This window comes from Panthera tigris, chromosome E1, assembly GCF_018350195.1.
Source record: "Panthera tigris isolate Pti1 chromosome E1, P.tigris_Pti1_mat1.1, whole genome shotgun sequence".
Lineage (NCBI taxonomy): Eukaryota > Metazoa > Chordata > Mammalia > Carnivora > Felidae > Panthera > Panthera tigris.
Window position 1 is genome coordinate 50,148,582 of NC_056673.1, and position 19,557 is coordinate 50,168,138.

General features: G+C 36.1%; 1 protein-coding gene across 1 annotated transcript in view; it reads right to left on the reverse strand.

The window, feature by feature from the left end:
- The window catches only part of ABCA5 (ATP binding cassette subfamily A member 5), a 71,236-nt gene that overhangs the window by 18,854 nt on the left and 32,825 nt on the right, over window positions 1-19,557 (reverse strand). The window contains exons 12-22 of the mRNA XM_042965772.1: window positions 18,034-18,144; window positions 16,660-16,835; window positions 16,012-16,131; window positions 14,526-14,664; window positions 13,455-13,545; window positions 13,124-13,263; window positions 12,053-12,172; window positions 7,680-7,881; window positions 4,585-4,754; window positions 2,197-2,324; window positions 1,441-1,578 (exon numbers count right to left, since the gene is read on the reverse strand). Coding sequence (XP_042821706.1) covers window positions 1,441-1,578; window positions 2,197-2,324; window positions 4,585-4,754; window positions 7,680-7,881; window positions 12,053-12,172; window positions 13,124-13,263; window positions 13,455-13,545; window positions 14,526-14,664; window positions 16,012-16,131; window positions 16,660-16,835; window positions 18,034-18,144 — 1,535 coding nt within the window. The remainder of the gene's footprint in view (window positions 1-1,440; window positions 1,579-2,196; window positions 2,325-4,584; window positions 4,755-7,679; window positions 7,882-12,052; window positions 12,173-13,123; window positions 13,264-13,454; window positions 13,546-14,525; window positions 14,665-16,011; window positions 16,132-16,659; window positions 16,836-18,033; window positions 18,145-19,557) is intronic.

The window sequence follows — 19,557 nt, forward strand, 5'->3', positions numbered from 1 at the left end:
CATTAAAGAAAATCACAGAGGATGATCCATAACTGGTGATTTCAGTATCACCTATGTACTGGTGACTCCCAATATTTATTTCCGGTCCAGAAATTTCTCCAGGTTAATTCATCCAGATGCCTCCTACATGTCCCATCAGGCAAATGCCACAAGGATCACCAATAACTCCGTACGCTCAAGACTGAAATGAGCGTCTCCGTTCACCAAACAAAACCAAACTCTCTCCTGCCTGTATTCTCAAAACTGGTGAACAGTACCACCATGCACCACATTACCCAAAACTGTAAGAAACACGACTCTTCTTTTCCTCACCTCACAAACGCAACAATGATGAAGTATGACAGATCTTTTAACATCTTTTTGATTCTATCGCTATTGTTAAGCCACTGCATTAACTCAGTCACTCATCATCTCCTCTCACCTGAACTATTTAGTAAAACAATCTCTGATCAAATCTAAGTTTCCTTCCTTTTGCCACCACCATTCACCCCAGAGAAACTGCTGTCCACCCTGGTGCCAGTGATCTTCTAAAAATGCAAATCTGATGTTTAAGTAAAACTATACCAAGAAGAGTACTCACCTTCAATGTGATCGCCATTTCAAGATGGCAAAACATTACAGCAAACTAAACAAGTTTTAGGTGTAGATTAAACAGCCACAGAAGCACAAGGTAGATTAGTGGCTGGCTGGGAGTAGGGATGGGCTGGGGGGGGGGTGGGGGGAGATAGGGGGTGATTAACTAACAGGAACAAGAGTTTCCTGGGGGGCCGGGAGGAAGATAAAACCTAGAATTGGCATGGTGATGGGTGCAGAACTCTATGAACATAATAAAAACCACTTAATTGTACACTTAAATGAGTTAATTCATAGTATATGAAGTATATCTCAATAAAGCTACTTTAAAAAAGTATAGCAATAGAAAGCAAAAAAAAAAAAACAACCTGCCATTACAGAAAGCATTACAGAAAGGTATTTGTCCATTTATTTTTCAATATGTGAAAAATAAAACATAATGGTGAGAGAACAATGTTGACTATTCTTCTGAAAACTTAAGTTAATTTTCACTTTCATAACCCAACAGTCCTATGTAGAGGGAAAATGACTGTATGGATGACTTCTCAAGGTTCTTTCAGTACCCCAGGAGGAGATTTTAGATGAACAATGTTCATTTGTAAATTATCTTAATTTTTCTTCTACAATGAATACAAAAAATACTTATGCTTTACAAAATATCAGTACCAAGACACAATTTCCTTGCCTGAAGCAAACCAATACTGGGCAGTCCTAAACCCAGATGTAAACCATCCCCAAGTTTCAATAAGACTAAGAACTGTCATATGATGAACATCTACAGATTTCATTTGTATTAACACTTGGCTTTTACTACACATACACACACACACACACACACGCACACACCAATTTTTTAAGTTTGCTTACTTGAAAGAATGGAGTATTCCAAACCTGGATGCTTTCAGTCACATTTAAGTGGTAAAGATAATAATTACTAATAATATTCATCAATACAGGTAAAGAACAAACCATAGTACTGTTGAAAACAGCTGTAAAAACATAGTCCTACAATTTAAAAAAAAGAGAGTTATGACATACTTTATATGAAACACATTGCTACCAAGCTTTTCTCAAAGACTAAGCTAATCCTCACTAACTAAAGTTGATCCAACAAATTATAGAAATCATATTCAATAAAGACAGAGAGGTAAAGATAACCTGGCTTGGAATCTATAAATATTTTGATGTTTTTGTTTTAAACAAATTATTTATAGTTTTATAAATTGGTCATTCAGCAGGTCATAAAACACATGATAAACACAGCTAGCTATTTCCTAAAGTAAATTCCAATTTCTAACTAATGAGGTCAAGCCAGCAAATGATTAATTTAAAAAAATTTTCTTAATGTTTTATTTATTTTTGAGAAAGAGACAGAGTATGAGTGGGGGAGGGGCAGAGAGGGGGAGACACAGAATCCAAAGCAGGCTCCAGGCTCTGAGCTGTCAGCACAAAGCCCGACATGGGGCTCGAACCCGTGAACCGTGAGATCATGACCTGAGCTGAAGTCGGACACTTAACTGACTGAGCCACCCAGGCACCCCAAGCAAATGATTAATTTTAGAGAAAATATCTTAATGTTTTATAACTTTCAAATAGGTATTCATTCACACACATTCCTCTTACCTGTTCTGAATACATCACATTTAAAGCTGCACTATGGGGAGCAGCAGACACATAGTCACTGTCATTAAACATTGTCACCATTATGTTCTGGTTTGTGAAAAAGCTAATAACATCGCTGATATCGGAGTCTGGTGTTAGAAAATAAGCAAATAACAAAGAATCAGTTTAAATGAGAAACAGACACAGACTTTTAATAACATTGGAAAGAGCTTTAAAAAAAAAACAAAACATCTTCATTAGATCAAGCATGATTAAGAACAATGGCTCTGGAGCCAGTCAGCCTGGATTCAAATCCAAACCAATATATACACAGGCCTTAAAAACAGAACCTGGCACACAGCAACTGCACAAATTTTAGCTGAAGCTGCTACTATTAACGTTGAAAATGTATCTAGAATACATGAAATTTGGTTACGTTTTGAGAATTAAAATCTATCTGGCAATCTTATGTAACAAGATAACCTACTGGGCTCAGAAAGATAGAGACAGGCAGGGTATGGAGTAAGGTAAGATCACTCTTTAGAGGATTTCTGTGTGCTCTGAGCTGACACATCTTATACGTGTCTTACATGCCTTAACTGTCTTAAAATATTAAAACACATAATCAGGTCTCCATCTATATTCTTTAAATTGCCTGGAGCCAAGGGAAAGACTGTGAATCCTGTCTGAGGTTTAAATCTACACCAACAGGTCTGATGAATGGAAACAGTTTCCTCTACATCTTCACAAAAGCCAGAAAGGACAAATGAGGCTTTGAGGGAAATCAAAACGAAACAAAGGAAAGCACTATCAGTAACTGAAAACAGTATGGCAGGTGGATCAGACTCAGCACCAAACTTGAGTGTCAGAGAAAATGGTGCTCTTGGTGCTTTCATTGGTGCTTTTTTAGATACAACATTTACGCTTTATCTAGTGCCTTAAATGACCTCTCATCTCCAGTTTGCCTCTGTGGCTCTATACTCTTGAGAAGAGAGATACATTATAACTGAAGGAACTGTATCACCTGTGATACAAAAAGCTTTGCAAGGAGCATGGATACAAGCCAATATAGACACAGACGCCAGTGACTCCTAAAGGAAACATGGCTTTGTTTAGAACCAACAAAGCCTAGGAAAATATAGGGTACATATGTATGCAACTCTAGAAATACTAGAAAATAACAAAAGGGACAAAACTTTGAAAGTACTAGAATTTCTACAGATCGAGAATGAACACAAGGCAGAAAAATTTGAAATACACAATTTCCCAAACACACAAAAAATGTGTATCAGAGTATAAGCCTCCATGCAGTACTGTACTTTAACATCATGAAATGTAGATTAAAATCAAAACAAAAATTCTAATGAAAGAAGTAACATCACATTTTCTATTCAAGAGTAGTTTTCTGTCATTCTTCCTCCAAAGGAATAAAGATTGCATAATAAAAAGAGAGCCACATTTTAAAAGTGATGATTTTAAGAGTAATTCATAATCATCCCTAACTATGATGATTATCTTAACATGGTCAAAGCTCTTCCATTAATAGTGAATCAGAAAGGAGAGATACTAGAATATAGGTGATGTGTTGGAAAATATTAAACCCCAAAGAGTTTGTGAGTTATGCAAATGATTGCATTAAATGCAACTTCCTAACATATTTCAGCAAGATAAGCAAATAAAGCTGCCTTCTATTCTGCTGTCAATCTGCCAGTTAGCTAACCTTGATTTACTCTTCAAGAACCTTGGGACTAAAAACGACCCATGCAGATGGGAGATTTTGTAGGAACAACTGATCATGTAGGAATGAAATTTTGTACTAGGTTTTAACATTTTGAAAAAGCAGAATTGAGCCTTGCTCAAGGCCATGGTTCTTTAGTTTTTTCATATTTGACAACTAGGTAATTAAGAATAATCAGCAAATCCAAAAATACTCAAAACCAATTTAATGTATTTGATTATAAATATTTGTATCTAAGGCAATTTTTCTTAATTCTAACTGATTTTTCAGATAGTCCTTGAAAAACTGCTTAAGCATTTCTATTTAGATATAGAACTGCGTAAATGTTAACTCTTTCTAAAAAGGATGTTTCAATTCCTGAAGTTTATTTCGCTTGTCATAAACTATGATAGGAAACACATTGCTCGAGAATATGCAGCTACCATTAAAAAATGAAATTTTATTATCATAAACAGTACAAGGTTAGTTTTAAAAACCGTAATCTACATTTAAACCAAAATTTCACTTCTGTAATGTATTACTCAGCATCAGTGATTTTTTTCTTTTAGTTCAGTTTTAAGACAGGCCATGCCTTTACCTTACATCTATTGCTAAAATCCCAATCTCTGACCTATCACCCACCACCCCAGGCCCCAGCCAACACACATTCACAGACCTTCACACACTCTCACCAGTAGAATTTTGAAGAAGCAGAGCTGTTTTGTATTTATGAGGTTTATCTCCAGGTTTTAGGAAATACAGGTCTGGAACAAGTTTGATGGGAACCACAGCATTTTTAAAAGAGCGATGCACCAAAAACATAAAAATCTGAACTGCAAAAAAAATTAAAAGCAGAAGCAACCTGAAAGGCACAAAGACAAAACAAGCACAGGGCACATTAATAGAGAAATCTATTTTTAAAAACTCTTCCTTCAAATGACAGTTAAAAGTACTCACGTTTAAAAAAAAAAAAAAAAAGAAAACTAAAGAAAAAACTTGAAAGAAATAGCACTCAGGAGAATTCTACTCTCCAAAACGATCTCATGACAATACTGGATGGAAAGCCAATATTCAATGACAAAATTAAAACTTATAAAACTAACATTGTAGCCATCCTGAAATTTTTCTAGGGTATGTAAACTTGTGCTTCTAACTTTTTAAGAACCAGACGTTATGCCACATTTACATCTCTGTTGTCTTGAAGGGACTATCACAGCTCCTGCCCTACATCTGAACTATTTACCCTCCACATGTTTTAGAAAACATGATACAAAAATATTTTATATTTTTTTATTTTTATTTTTTTAAAAATTTTTTTAAGGTTTATTCATTTTTCAGAGACAGAGAGAGACAGAGCATGAGTGGGGAGGGGCAGAGAGAGAGGGAGACACAGAATCTGAAGCAGGCTCCAGGCTCTGAGCTGTCAGCACAGAGCCCGACACGGGGCTCAAACTCACGAACCGCAAGATCATGATCTGAGCTGAAGTCGGACGCTCAACCGACTGGGCCACCCAGGCGCCCCGATACAAAAATATTTTAGATACAGGGAAGGAAACAAAAATACAGTGAAACTCTGAATGACTGCCATCTTTGAAATGTCGTCTATACCACTTTAACTTCCACTGTTCCTCTACAGGCAAAACAAGATATACTCCATACAGTTATAAGGATCATTATTTGCTACTGGTCAAGTACATAATTCTATACCCTATTCAGAATGACCTTCTATGTGGAAAACAGATATCCTTCTGTCTTATCCTGCAAAATGTTGCTATATTATATGTGATAGGTGTCACAGCAAGTGGGTAGAGACTGCTTAAACTATCACATTTTAGCATTTTATAATTTTCAGAAGCCCTATTATTTTAATGTTTATTTATTTATTTCTAAGACAGAGAGAGCAAGCAGGGGAGGGGCAGACATACAGGGAGAGAGAATCCCAAGCACAATCCTCACACTGTCAGCAAAGCCCAGTGTGGGACTCAAACTTACGGAGCTGTGAGATGGTGACCTGAGCAGAAATCAGGAGTCAGACACTTAACCAACTGAGCCACCCAGGTACGTTAGAAAACCTGTAATTTTTAAAAAAAAATAATTCTTTGGGGTGCTTGGGTGGCTCAGTCAGTTAAGAGTCCAACTTCAGCTCAGGCGATGATCTTGCAGTTCATGAGTTCAAGCCCCACGTTGGGCTTTGTGCTGACAGCTCAGCCTAGGGCCTACTTCAGATTCTGTGGTCTCCCTCTTTCTCTGCCCCTCCCTTGCTCAAGCTCCGTCTCTCTCTCTCTCTTTCAAAAATAAACATTAAAAAAAAAATCATTCTTAAATTATTGTAAGTATACTTAAATCATCACTTCCAAAAACATACTGCACTGAATCCTAGTTCTATAATATTTAATAGGTATTTTAAGTTAAAAAAAAATCAAGATTAAACAGCATTTGGAAACTCTAAAGCTGAAGCAATTCTTTACCATGGAACCTCTTTTCATATGCTCTTTTCATATACCAGCATTTTCATATGCTAATAAATAACTCTTTAAGGGGGGAAATACAAGATACAGTATTTCCTAAATGTACAGATGGTCAAATGCATATTTGTTAGGAATTGAATGTTTGTGTCACCCTCCCCCCAAATTCCTAACTCCCAACTCTCTAACTCCCAACATGATGGTCTTACGAGATAAGGCCTTTGGGAGGTAATAAGGATTAGATGAGGTCATGGGCCTAAGGCCCTCAAGATAGGATTAGTGCCCTTGTAGGAAGAAAGAGCAGAGAGCTTGCTCTGTCTCTCTCCTGTGCTTAACAAAGAAAGTCATGTGAGCACAGAGCAAGATAATGGCTCATCTCTGCAAACCAGGAAGAGTTTGCAAACCAGGAAACAGGACCTGTTTGGTATCCCAATCTGATTTCCACATTCTAAAACCATGATAAAATAAATTTCTGTTGTTGAAGCGACCTAGTCTATATTATTTTCTTATGGCAGTCTGAACTAAGACTTTTACTGTTTTTCAGGGAGTATTTTAGGTGGGTAGTGTTCAATGAAATAAACTGAAACATGCTGATTTAAATAAGTATTTTTCTTTCAGTAACGCTGAGGCTGGAATAAATGAAACACCTGACTGACATTTCTTTGATACTGAATAAATCAGGTCAAGAAAGCAAACGAATTCACCATATCTCAAGCACATAACAACACTCTATTCTTGCTTATTATATTTCTACTGCTGTTTCAGATCTAACAAGATAGGTGTGTATTCTACGAAAGTGCTGAATTTATGTCCCAATAATTGAAAGTCTAGCACCCATGGGAACCTGAGAGAGGTAAAGCAAAGTTGAAAAGTTTTGATCACAGTTCTACAAGCTATAAAGCCTTCTTTATATTTGTTTCTTCATCTGATAAACAGAGATAAAAGTTACTCTTTCTGTTGTTTATAAAAAGCGGCTATAAATAATAGTAACAGACACAGAACAATTGTGAAAAATATAATTGCAAAATAAAACTTAAATACAGTGACAACAATTCAAAATTTACACAATTAGAGAATATTATGTCAGTCCCTCATTATTTAGATGAGCCAAAAATGCTAATTTAAAAAAAGGGTAAAAGCTCTAATGGTATTCAAACAAATTACTAAATGCATAATTCTTTTCTCAGACATTGTGAAGTTACAGTCTTAATCTTTGAAGCTACATAGATTTACCTACATCTACATTTAGAGAATGAAGACGACAAATGGAATTTGCATCCTTAAAAAAACAATTCATCAGGCAGAAAAGTGATGGCACTTACACTGATCTCACTGATTTGCTTTCCCGTTTCAAAGTAAGCAAATGAAACTTTGCTACCGTGTACACCTGCTGTTTCCAAAGGCTCCTGGCGCTCACTAGAGAAGCCTTCGCTTCGGAAAGAATAAGTAAGCTCTGCTCCATTTCGTCAAAAGATTTTGAATCCACTTCCTCCTCTGGTGGCTGCTGAGTAAATACACTATAATCTATTTGCCAAAACAAAACAGAAAGCCATAAAATTATGGTATATTCCTTAAAAGGATGAAAATCTTTCAGATACATGTAAATTTTAAAGAAGCACACATCTGGTGGTGATGTAGACAAACGGAACTCTCATATACTTTGGCAATATTATTAAAACTGAACACACACGGGGCGGGGCAGGGTGCCTGGGTGGCTCAGTTGGTTGAGCGTCCGACTTCGGCTCAGGTCATGATCTCACCATTTGTGGGTTTGAGCCTTGCATCAGGCTCTGGGCTGACAGCTCAGAGCCTGGAGCCTGCTTCGGATTCCACGTCTCCATCTCTCTCTGCCCCTCCCCCACTCATGCCCTCTCTCTGCCTCTCAAAAATAAAGAAACGTAATAAAAAAAAAAAAAAAGCTGAACACACACATAAACTATGACCCAGAAAATTCTCTACTAGGTAGAAATGCAACAAAGATATGTACAAAGGTCCACCAAAACACATGTACAAAAATATTCTTACCAGGGCTCCTGGGTGGCTCAGTCAATTAAGCATCCAACTCTTGATCCCAGCTCAGGTCATGATCTCATGGTTTGTGAGTTCAAGCCCCGCATCAGACTCCACGCTGACAGTGTTGAGCCTGCCTGGGATTCTCTCTCTCCCTTTCTCTCTCTCTCTCTCTCTGCCCCTCCCCTGCCTGCATGTGGTATGCACATGCACACACTCTCTCTCAAAATAAATAAACTAAAAAAAAAAAAAAAAAAAGAATATTCTTAGCTAGCAACCTATCCAGAATAGTCATAAACTGGGAAAAACCCAAATGTCTATCAACAGGAGAATGAATACATAAGTTGTGAAATATTCTTGTAATAGAATAGTCTAAAAACAATGAAACTGAATAAACTACTATATACCTACAATAGTTTAAACCCTACAAACACAATTTAGGTAAAAGAGGCCAGACACAAAAGAGACATACTATATAACTGATTCCATGAGACAAAACACAGACAAAAATAATCAACGAGAACGGGAAAAATATATGTATTTTTATAAGTGATGCAATTTTCAAAAAATTAAAAAATGAAGATGTGAAAATTGGTTTCAGTATTATGAGAACCACAAGGAAGGATTTATTTGATTTATGTTAAAAAATAAAAAATGAGTAAACATTAAAAACTTTAAGAGTGGAATGGAATAATGCATAAAGTAATATTGAACCAAGCCTGGTTATCCTGGGACCTTAGCAACTCAACAGTTTAGATGAATGACTTAGTAAGATAACCCAGTTTAATCCCTCTCTTTCACTGATACAATGGACTAAATCAAACTAAAAATTGGGGCTAAAATATTGTACATCACAATTGTGGTATTCAGCAAGCACCAATTTACCTTCTACAGAATTTGATACATGTATTTTTAAAAAAAAATTTTTATGGTTATTTATTTACTTTTGAGAGAGTGTACAAGCAGGGGAGGAATAGACAGAGAGAGAAAGAGAATCTGAAGCAGGCTCCAGGCTCTGAGCTGTCAGCAGAGTCTGACGCAGGGCTCAAATTCATGAACCGTGAGATCAGGACCTAAGCTGAAGTTGGACAACCAAGCAATTGAGCCACCAGGCACCCCTAGAATTTGATACATATATTTTTTAAGTTTGTTTATTTATCTTGGGATGCCTGGAAGGTTCGGTTGGTTGAGCATCCGACTTTGGCTCAGGTCATGATCTCACAGTTTGTGGTTTTCAGCCCCACATCAGGTTCTTGCTGACAGCTCAGAGCCTGAAACCTGCTTTAGATTCTGTATCTCCCTCTCTCTCTGCCCCTCCCCCACTTGTGCTCTGTCTCTCAATCATAAATAAACATTAAAATAATAATAATAATAATAGGGGCCCCTGGGTGGCTCAGTCAGTTAAGCGTCCGACTCGGTTTCAGCTCAGGTCAGGATCTCATGATTTGCGAGTTCAAGCCCCACATAGGGCTCTGTGCTGTCAGAGAATCTTGGGATTCTCTCTCTCTCCCTCTCTCTCTGGCCCTCCCCTGCTTGTACTCTCTCTCTCTCAAAATAAATAAACTTTAAAATGAAAACAAATAAATTAATTAAAAGTTTATTTGAGAGAGAGAGACCTAGTGTGAGTGGGGGAGGGGCAGAGACAGGGAGAGAGAGAATTCCAAGAAGGCTCCCCACTACCAGTACAGAGCCCAATGTAGGGGCTCAAACCCACAAAGCCAAAAGATCATGCCTGAGCCTAAACCAAGAGTTGGACACTTAACCAACTGAACCACCCAGGCACCCCCAGAATTTGGCATTTTTAACCTTTTAAAAAATAAAACCATTAAAATTGGCCAAACTGAATGCAAGTCGATATTAGAAGTAAATTTATTCTGCATGATGGACTTAAAAGTGCTGCAGAATAAGGCTAAATAACACCTACACAGCATACAGCCTTCTCATCTCTATTCCCACTACCCAAACATTTCTACCCACTACCTCCTATACCTCAAAGTATTTAGCCCCACAGCTATAAGTGTCTTCTCCATCTAATTCTCTTCCATTATCCAAGGTATTACAAACATACTCACTGATAATGCATTCTATATTCTGATCACCGACTTCCTCTATTTCTGCTATTCCCATACCTTTATCTCTACTCAATTTCAACAAACTGGACGCATGCCCAAATTTGAGACCTTGTTCTTTCCCCAACTACATAAGATCTAAAACTTCTATGTGAACTTTTTCTCTCCGGCTACAATCTGATATCATGTCCCCATCATAAACCTGCCTTTTCTCCTTTCTCCACATGTAAGAGAAACATCCCGTTTCCTTCACCCTCCCGACCTACCATCACAACCACCTTGCTAATTTTCAATTGTAAGAAAGTTTCCTCAATTCACACCCTCACCCTAAACTGCAAAGAACCAGCTTTGACTTTTACCACCACTGAAATGGCACAGTCAAGGTCACCACTGGCTTCCATACTATCAAATCCTTCACTGTCTTCTCTGTTACCAAAACCATCTTTTCTGTTCTCATCTTATTCTTCACAGCAGTCAACAAATAAGTGATCACTTCCTTGTGATTTTTGTATGGGCTTTAACGTCTCCTTTTGTGAAGAGAGAAAGAGCAAGGATGGGTCCTTCTTCATCAGCTCTTTTTGGCCCTTCACTGCCCAACCTCAGGGCCCCCCTTCCACTTTTTGTCTGCACTCTCTCCGGGGTGACTTCAGCAAAACCTATGGCACTATCTACTTCTAACTCCAGAATTTACATCTTTAGCCCCAGCATCTTCACTCAGCTCCAAATGTGTTAATTCAACTGCCCGCTCTACACCTCCACTTGGATGTCTAATAATATAACCAAAATCCAGGCCGAAATTCCTCCTTTCTACAAACCTGCTCCTCCCCCACTCTCAGGAAATGGCAATTCCATTCCCAGTTGTCAAGCAAACAGCTTAGCAATTATTCTTGATCCCTCCCTCTCCCCAACACCTGACACTTAGCCCATCAGCAAGAACTCACCAACACCACGAATGAGACCCGCGTCTATCCGCGCTTCCCTGTTTTCACGACCATCCTACTTCAACGAAGACAACGGTTTCCTAACTGGTCCTCCTGCTTCTGCTCATCATTTAAAACTTAAAATGCGTTTTTAAATATGCAAACCAGATGTTACTCCTTTGCTTTAAAACTTCGATAGCTTCACACCACACTAAGGAAACAAACCAATTTCTTTTCCAGATATTCAAAGATTCAAAGACTAAACATGATCTGGCCCCTGGCCCTCCCCTATAATCTGCTTGGCTCTCTAAACTCCATCCACAGTGGCCTTTCCTCTGTCATCAAAATCATCCAACTCATTCCTTAATTAACAGTCTGTGGTAGCAGTTCCCTTTACCTGGAAAGCTCTGCAATAAAATGTACTTGGGTTTTTCTCTCCATCGAAGTCTTAGTTTATCATCTTGACACAGTCCTCCCTGAAGATATGATCTAAGCTACCTGCCTCTCAAGACCACCCAATTATTTCTTTCGTAACTCTGATTACTATCAGTAAATATCTGTTACTTATTTATGTACCTTATTTATCTACTCTTTCTTCCCCCAAATACATATTACACATGCTTGTATGATTATTTGTCTTATTCACCATCTGCCTGGTTCACTGCCAAAAATTTTTTGTTATAGTTTTGTTTCTACCTGCTTGGTCAATTTCTGCTTCAACTTCTAGCTTTAAGAACACATCTTCCAAAGTTGTCATGGAGACACCATAAGAAATAACACCCAAATTTGAGTGAGTGTCTAGAGCAGAAAATAAACCTAAAAAAAAAAAAAAAGAAAGAATGTTATGAAGTTAAGCATAACATCATGAATTATTCTAAAATATCCTATAAGGATATCCTAAAAGGATATCCCTTTTAAAATGGGATATGACTAAATTTACTAGCATAGTGGTTCTCAAACTTTTTGGTCTCAGAACTCCATTAACGTTGTTAAAAATTGCTAAGGACCCCAAGGAATGTTTGTTTATATAGAGATATATCTAGTAGATATTTATCATATTATAAATTAAACCTAAGAAATATTTCACAGACAGAATGATAGGCAGGGTACATTTAGTCGGCAATATATACTTTATTCTAGTTAATATAATATAGAAAACTAAACTAATACAGAAAATTTCTGTCTAAATGAGGTAAATGTTTTGGGAATTTTGCACAACATATCTGCATCAATAACATCCTTTTAGTTACTATGAGATCCTAAACAGATAAAGGAAATTGAGTTTGAGTTCCTCATTATAAAGTGGAAAAATAATGCCACAATCAAAATAATTCAAGGGTTTACCATATTATCATGTAATTCATTATGGAATCATAAAACTGGAAAAGGACTTGAGAACACATATAAACAATCATGTATGTTTGTGTATAATTACATAATTACATATTCCCAAATTATATCATTTGCCTCTAAGCAAATGGAGCGATCTGTTTCTTGACAACAAAGCAAACACATTTACTTAACATATTAGTTACAGTTTCTCGCATGATGTTTGTTCAAAAAAAACCAAAGAATGAAAAAACATCCCATGTTAGCTTGTAGTTTCTCATTTTCAAAAGCAAAGTAAAGCAGAAATGGTATATTAACTTCAGTTACCTGGGAACATGTAAATATTATTAAACAGAAAAGTATACAACAAAGTAAATAAAGAAAATCAGTTCCCAATGCAAGATCCTGGTTCAACAACCAGGAAACTGAAAGTAATACCTGCAAATTTGTCCATGTCCTTAAAAGGCAAGCTATACACAAGTTGTTGATCATTCTGTTGTAATAAAGTAGCTCCAGGTATATGTTGTTTAACCAGGGATGAAAGAGATTCTGTGGCACAATATCTGTCTATGTACATGCTAGAAAAAACCAAAAATTGTAATTTTTCTAAGTAATTACTCAGTAAACAACCAAAAGTAAATTCTGAATGCTTTAAGTAAAGCTAGTGCCATAAAAAATGGCTAAAGTACTAATAGTATGGCAAACCTGAAATAAATTCACAGTAGATCAAGAATATTATAGAAAACAGTCAATAAAGAATAAATGATACCTTAGGCGGTAGCCAATCCCCCATTTACTTTTGAGAAAAATCGAAGAACCAACACATTTCAACATTCCTTGTGATATGACAGCTTTCCTATCTGCAAACAGAAATCTGCATTTCAATTTTAAGTCGGTAACAGCATTAATAATTGGCATTTATATTTTGTGAATTACCATGAAACACCAGTAAGATCATTAAGTATCATTAAATAATCACAACAACCTTATTAGAAAGGTACCAGATTATCATTACCTGGTTTTCAAATGAGAACACTGAGGCAATGAGAAAATACATAGTTTGTTCATGTTTCACTGAGCCAGTAGGTGACAAAGCCAGAAACTGTATCCAGGCAGTTCTGACTCTTTCCTAAAACTGCTCCAAACACCTCAGACTCTTCCTAAGAGGCTTACTACTGCAAGTGTGTTCATAATTCCTTTACAATCAAATGTAAAAACAACAAAAACAAAATGTCACTATGTTGGATTGTTTTTTAACATTTTTTAAAAAACAAAGATAATAGTGAAAAAATAAATCTACAATGTAGACTGTGCTGGACAGTCTGCTTCCTTCCGGGAGACTGGAATTTTGGTATATGGTAGTTGGAGGGGGTCTCTATGACCAGCACCCGGTAAAAACCTTGGGCACTGAGTCTCTAATGAGCTTTCCTAGTAGACAACATTTCACATCAATTGTTAACAACTCATTGCTAGAGAAATTAAGCATATTCTGTGTGACTCCACCGGGAAAGGATTTTTGGAAGCTTGTGTCTCGCTTCCTCCTTGTCCCATGTGCATTTTCACTTTGCTGATTTTGTTCTGTATCCTGTAAGTTTTGGGGTGATAACTCATAAGTATAACTATATGCTGAGTCCCATTAGTTCTTCTAGCAAATTATTGAATCTCAGATGGTCTGCAGGACTCTCCAGCATAAAAATATGTAATTCTTAAAAAGTTTAAAACACACAGCTATGAAGAACACACAGCTTCTTTATTTATTCCTCAGGATTTTGTATCTCTGTGCCCATCTCCTATTTTGGCCCCATGACCTTATCCTACAAAAATAAAGTAAAAATCTCACCAGCAAGAATGTCAGCTTCATCCATGAAATGGGTACTAAACACTGTCACCCGATTAAATTTTCTGTATTTCAGGAGATTCCAAACAATATGACGAGAACAGGGATCCATTCCAGCTGTTGGTTCATCTAGCAATAGTATCTGTACGACAAAGAGTAGGGAATGGCAGAGAATCCTCAGAAAAACTAAAATATATAAATTTATGTGGACATTGAGAAGCTTTCCCATTTCAAATTATTATTTCCAATCAGAACTATATTAGATCTGGGTTTTTCATTCATATATGAGTTAGCTAAATTTTTAAATTATTAGTTTGGCAAGTGAATATTTTCCTTGTTTCAATATAAAAAACTAATATCAGTAAGATACAAGACGTAAGTGTAATAACAATAAGATAAATAAACTAAAAAACAAAACATTGGTGAGGGGTTGGGAGAAAGATAAATTAACATAAAACCAGAACCCAGAGTCATTCCCAAGCTATAGAGCAGCAAGGGGAAATGTGGCAGGATAGTGGGGACCAATGGGGCTCCTGGCTGCAGCTTGCAAAGCTGTGCAAAGCACTGTATCAGACGGTTCTATTTCTACAGGACAGAGAACAGCACAAGAACAGACACATACAAAAATAAAATCAGGGGCGCCTGGGTGGCTCAGCCGGTTGAGCGTCTGACTTCGGCTGAGGTCACGATCTCGCGGTCCATGTCGGGCTCTGGGCTGATGGCTCAGAGCCTGGAGCCTGCTTCCGATTCTGTGTCTCCCTCTCTCTCTGGCCCTCCCCCGTTCATGCTCTGTCTCTCTCGGTCTCAAAAATAAACTTAAAAAAAAAAATTTTTTTTAAATAAAAAAATAAAATAAAATCAGCAGGACAGTGAAAAACTGAACAATTCCTTTGGTTTTATTCTACTTTAAAATTTTTATTATGAACTATTATAAACATATAGAAAACTATAAAGAATATTAGAACAATACTGTTATATAGCCACCAGTGAAATTTAATCAATGTCATTTTTTGGCCATATTTTCTAGTTTTTTTCTTTTAAACATTTATTTATTTTCGAGAGAGAGAGACAGATACAGCGTGAGCAGGGGAGGGGCAGAGAGAGAAGACGATACAGAACCCGAAGCAGACTATAGGCTCTGAACTGTCAGCACAAAGCCCAATGCGGGGTTCAAATCCATGGACTGTGAGATTATGACCTGAGCTGAAGATGGATGCTTAACCCACTGAGCCACCCAGGCACCCCTCTACGGATCTTTTTTAAAAAATACAAAACATTGCAAATAGTCCATTCTTTCCATTCCCCTTCCTACAAGTAACCACAGTAGTAAATATGTTTTATCTTTATGACTCTGGTTTCACAACCTCATTACTATAATTATATGTATAATAATGTATAATATTTCATGTAGGCTGGCACTTTACACATGTTATTATATATAAACATGCAATACATTATATTTGTGTACAATACATTAATACTTATTTACCTTTGGATTCCCAAGAACAGCAATTCCTAAAGACAGTTTTCTTTTCTGACCACCACTTAACTTTTTAGCTTGGTTATCTTTGATAGCCTGCATGTCTAAATCCAGTAGAACTTTCTGTACCTATAAAGGCAGAACAATGTCACTTTTAAAATTATACCATTTAGATAATTATCAATATTAATTTTTAAATGTCCTAATTTTAATATCAACTTTAAAAATGTTCTTTGAGTACAGAATTTAATTTTGACATGTATTCATATACAATGATTCCTGGTTGAAAGGTCTGTTTTACTTTTGTGACTACCTGGGTAGTGGTACAAGGATCAGTTTGAAGGCTGTGTGTGTGTGTGTGTGTGTGTGTGTGTGTGTGTGTGGTGGAAGAAGAAAGGCAGGTGTGAAAGGAAAGGATGGAAGAAAAGAAAAACCTATATTGAGAGGCTGGTGTCCTCCAGATGAAACAAGGACATTTTTATATGTGCTAAAATAAAATATTTATTCCAAAGTCCATCTAATTCTTTGTAATGAATTTCTGTTTATGGGCTCAGAACAGGTTTTTATTTAGATTTTCAAGCATTTTTTATACCAGTTATTACAGAAGGTTATTAATTTACAAGGAATAAAGTAAAAATTTCTATATGAATGACATACTTCTTGTATTACATTATTGGCTGGGATTCCTTTGATTGAAGCCAAAATGGATAAGTTTTCTTCTACTGTCAACACATCAAAGTGTATATCTAACTGTGGACAAATACCAATCATTTTTCTTGCTTCAAACATTTCGTCTATTTCTGAGACTCTGTGTCCATATATAGATGCAAATCCTGAAACCAAAATATATATTTAAATTTATACTAACTACATTAAGTATTCAGAAGTATATATGCTTTAATGTATACTAACAACTTAGTTACTTGTACGTAATAATATGTAAGGTATGAATTAATATAAACTTGGAAGGCATAACACACCTTCATTTCCATTCCATTGGTGACCTGCTTCCACCTTATATTCTAACCTCATTTTCCTTCATTTCCAGTTGATATTACATAGTGAAAAGAGCAAGGAACCAGAGCTTAACGCTGAACAGGGGTATATTGGTGCATTTTTTATATTTCTATTCCAGTAGCAATTTTCCTTAATTTCCAGGCATTAATCGATAGAGGAGAGAACAAAGAAACTAAAAATTTTCCCCTAACTAGATGTGTGGTCTTGAGAAAATCAATCTGAATTCCAGCTTTTCTCTTCTATAAATTAAATACCAATATATCCCACTTAATTTCAGAACTATTAAATCACCATGATAATGCATGGAGAATTAGAAGAAAAATCATAAGTTTTTATTAAATGTAAGATATCACTACTGTCATCAGAAAGTGACACAATTAGGGATAAGCAACAAAATTAAACCAATTTCAAAAGTTAAACTACATTTTAAAAAATGCAGATTCCATACATGGAAAGTCAGCCTTTCTTAAAGCAAAATATTTATTATATTGCCACTAGATTTGGTTATTGTGGAAATATGGAGCTGCCATATTAAATTCTCACCTATAGGGCAATCACATGTCACAATTATACGTTTAAGGTATTATTGTTCTTATAATTGTATTTTAGGAGATGGTTTTGACATCTATCATTCTTTCCTTTTGAATTATTGTTGCACATTTAGATATCTATATCTATAATCTAAAATGTCTGTAGGTCTCATTTAATTTTCAATTACTGATTTATTCTTCCTTGAAAATGAAAAATACACATGAAATATCTTATAAAATGAGTACAAAATCAGATCACTTTTATTAAACATGACTGAATCATTTTTAGTTTCTATTGAAAGAAATGTGTAATCAAAAAGTAATAGTAAAGCACCTTTATACTGAGATTGGTCCCAAATCATTAAAAAAAAAAAATTCAATCAGTACATGTTTCAAGGATAAATAACTATACTGTGATACCTTGGTTAATAACACTAATAAACGGAAGAATTGTTGTTGTTTTTTTAAGTCAGAAAACTCTCACCATCAGAAGGCGGGCATAGTCCACAAAGAATATTCATCAAAGTACTCTTTCCTGTTCCACTGTGACCAAGTAATGCAGTAATCTGACCTTCATATATGTCGAATGACAAATCTAGTTCAGAAAGGAAGACTCAAATGTGATTTTTATTTCTGTTAAGCTATACAAAATAATACATAATACTTGAGCAGTCTTGAAACAAATCAATGTTTAATGGCAGATTTAAAGTTATTAGCATATTTAACAGCATAATACTTAATATTATATGATAATAATTCCTTATTATAGTCAATCGTATGAGCTACAAGAAAAGTAATAAAAATAAACCTATATTAACAGATTTCAAGAATATACAAAACATTGGGGAGGGTTTCTGTGGACCCACTTTTGGGACTTTCTATGGGGAGGGTTTCTGTGGACCCACTTTTGGGACTTTCTAAGGTAACTGAAACACAGAGACAAACAAAAATTTGTTCCCAAGGGTATTAACAAGGTTCCTATGGTAAAAATATTAGCAAAAACCTAGAAACTAACCAACAGCATGGGAGTGGTTAACTAAATACTTGAGAAATTCAATTTAAATAAAAGAAAAATTGGGGCGCCTGGGTGGCTCAGTCGGTTAAGTGTCCGACTTCGGCTCAGATCACGATCTTGTGCTTTGTGAGTTCGAGCACCACGAAGGGCTCTGTGCTGACAGCTTGGAGCCTGGAGCCTGCTTCAGATTCTGTGTCTTCCCTTCTCTCTGCCCTTCCCATGCTCATGCTCTGTTTCTCTCTGTCTCCCAATAATAAGTAAACGTTAAAAAAATGTTTTTTTAAATAAAAGAAAAACGGAATGAAGAACTATCAAGGGAGGATGTGTCAATGATTGAAGGAGGACAAAAGACAGGGATCTGAAAACCCAGCTTTGAATCACTGCAGACCCTGACCTGATGAAGGATCTGCAGGCCAGAAGCAAAAATAAATCTTCTCTGGAGGAAGATCACATCATCCAGAGCATCAAATAATCTCTACAATTTTCATATGCAATACACAGCACTCAGTCAAAAACAACCAGACAGGAAATAGCAAGAGAAGATAAAAACCCAACAGAAATGACAGGTGACAGAAATGGACCTAGAGGACATACAGATATTGACGCCAGAAGAGAAGATTGTAAAACAACCATGCTATCCTGCTCCTAAGAGAATGCTGACAAAGAACTAAAAGCCATACAAAAGAACCAAGTGGAAAGACAAAAACTGGAAAAGTTAAGTGAAAAATATTTCAATAGGATTGTTTAACCACATTAGGCCCAACTACAGAAAATTAGTAAATGACAAGAAGAGTCATAAGAAAATATCTAGACTGAAGCACAGAGAGAGAAAAAAACAATGAAAAATTCAGAAAAGAGCATAAAAAATAAATGGGATGAAATGAAAAGTTGTAACATGTAATAATAATAGACTAAAGGATGAGAAAATAGGACAGAAGCAATACTGGAAAGTACTGGAAAAGAAATGGCTGAAAAAAATTTAAAACAGAAGAA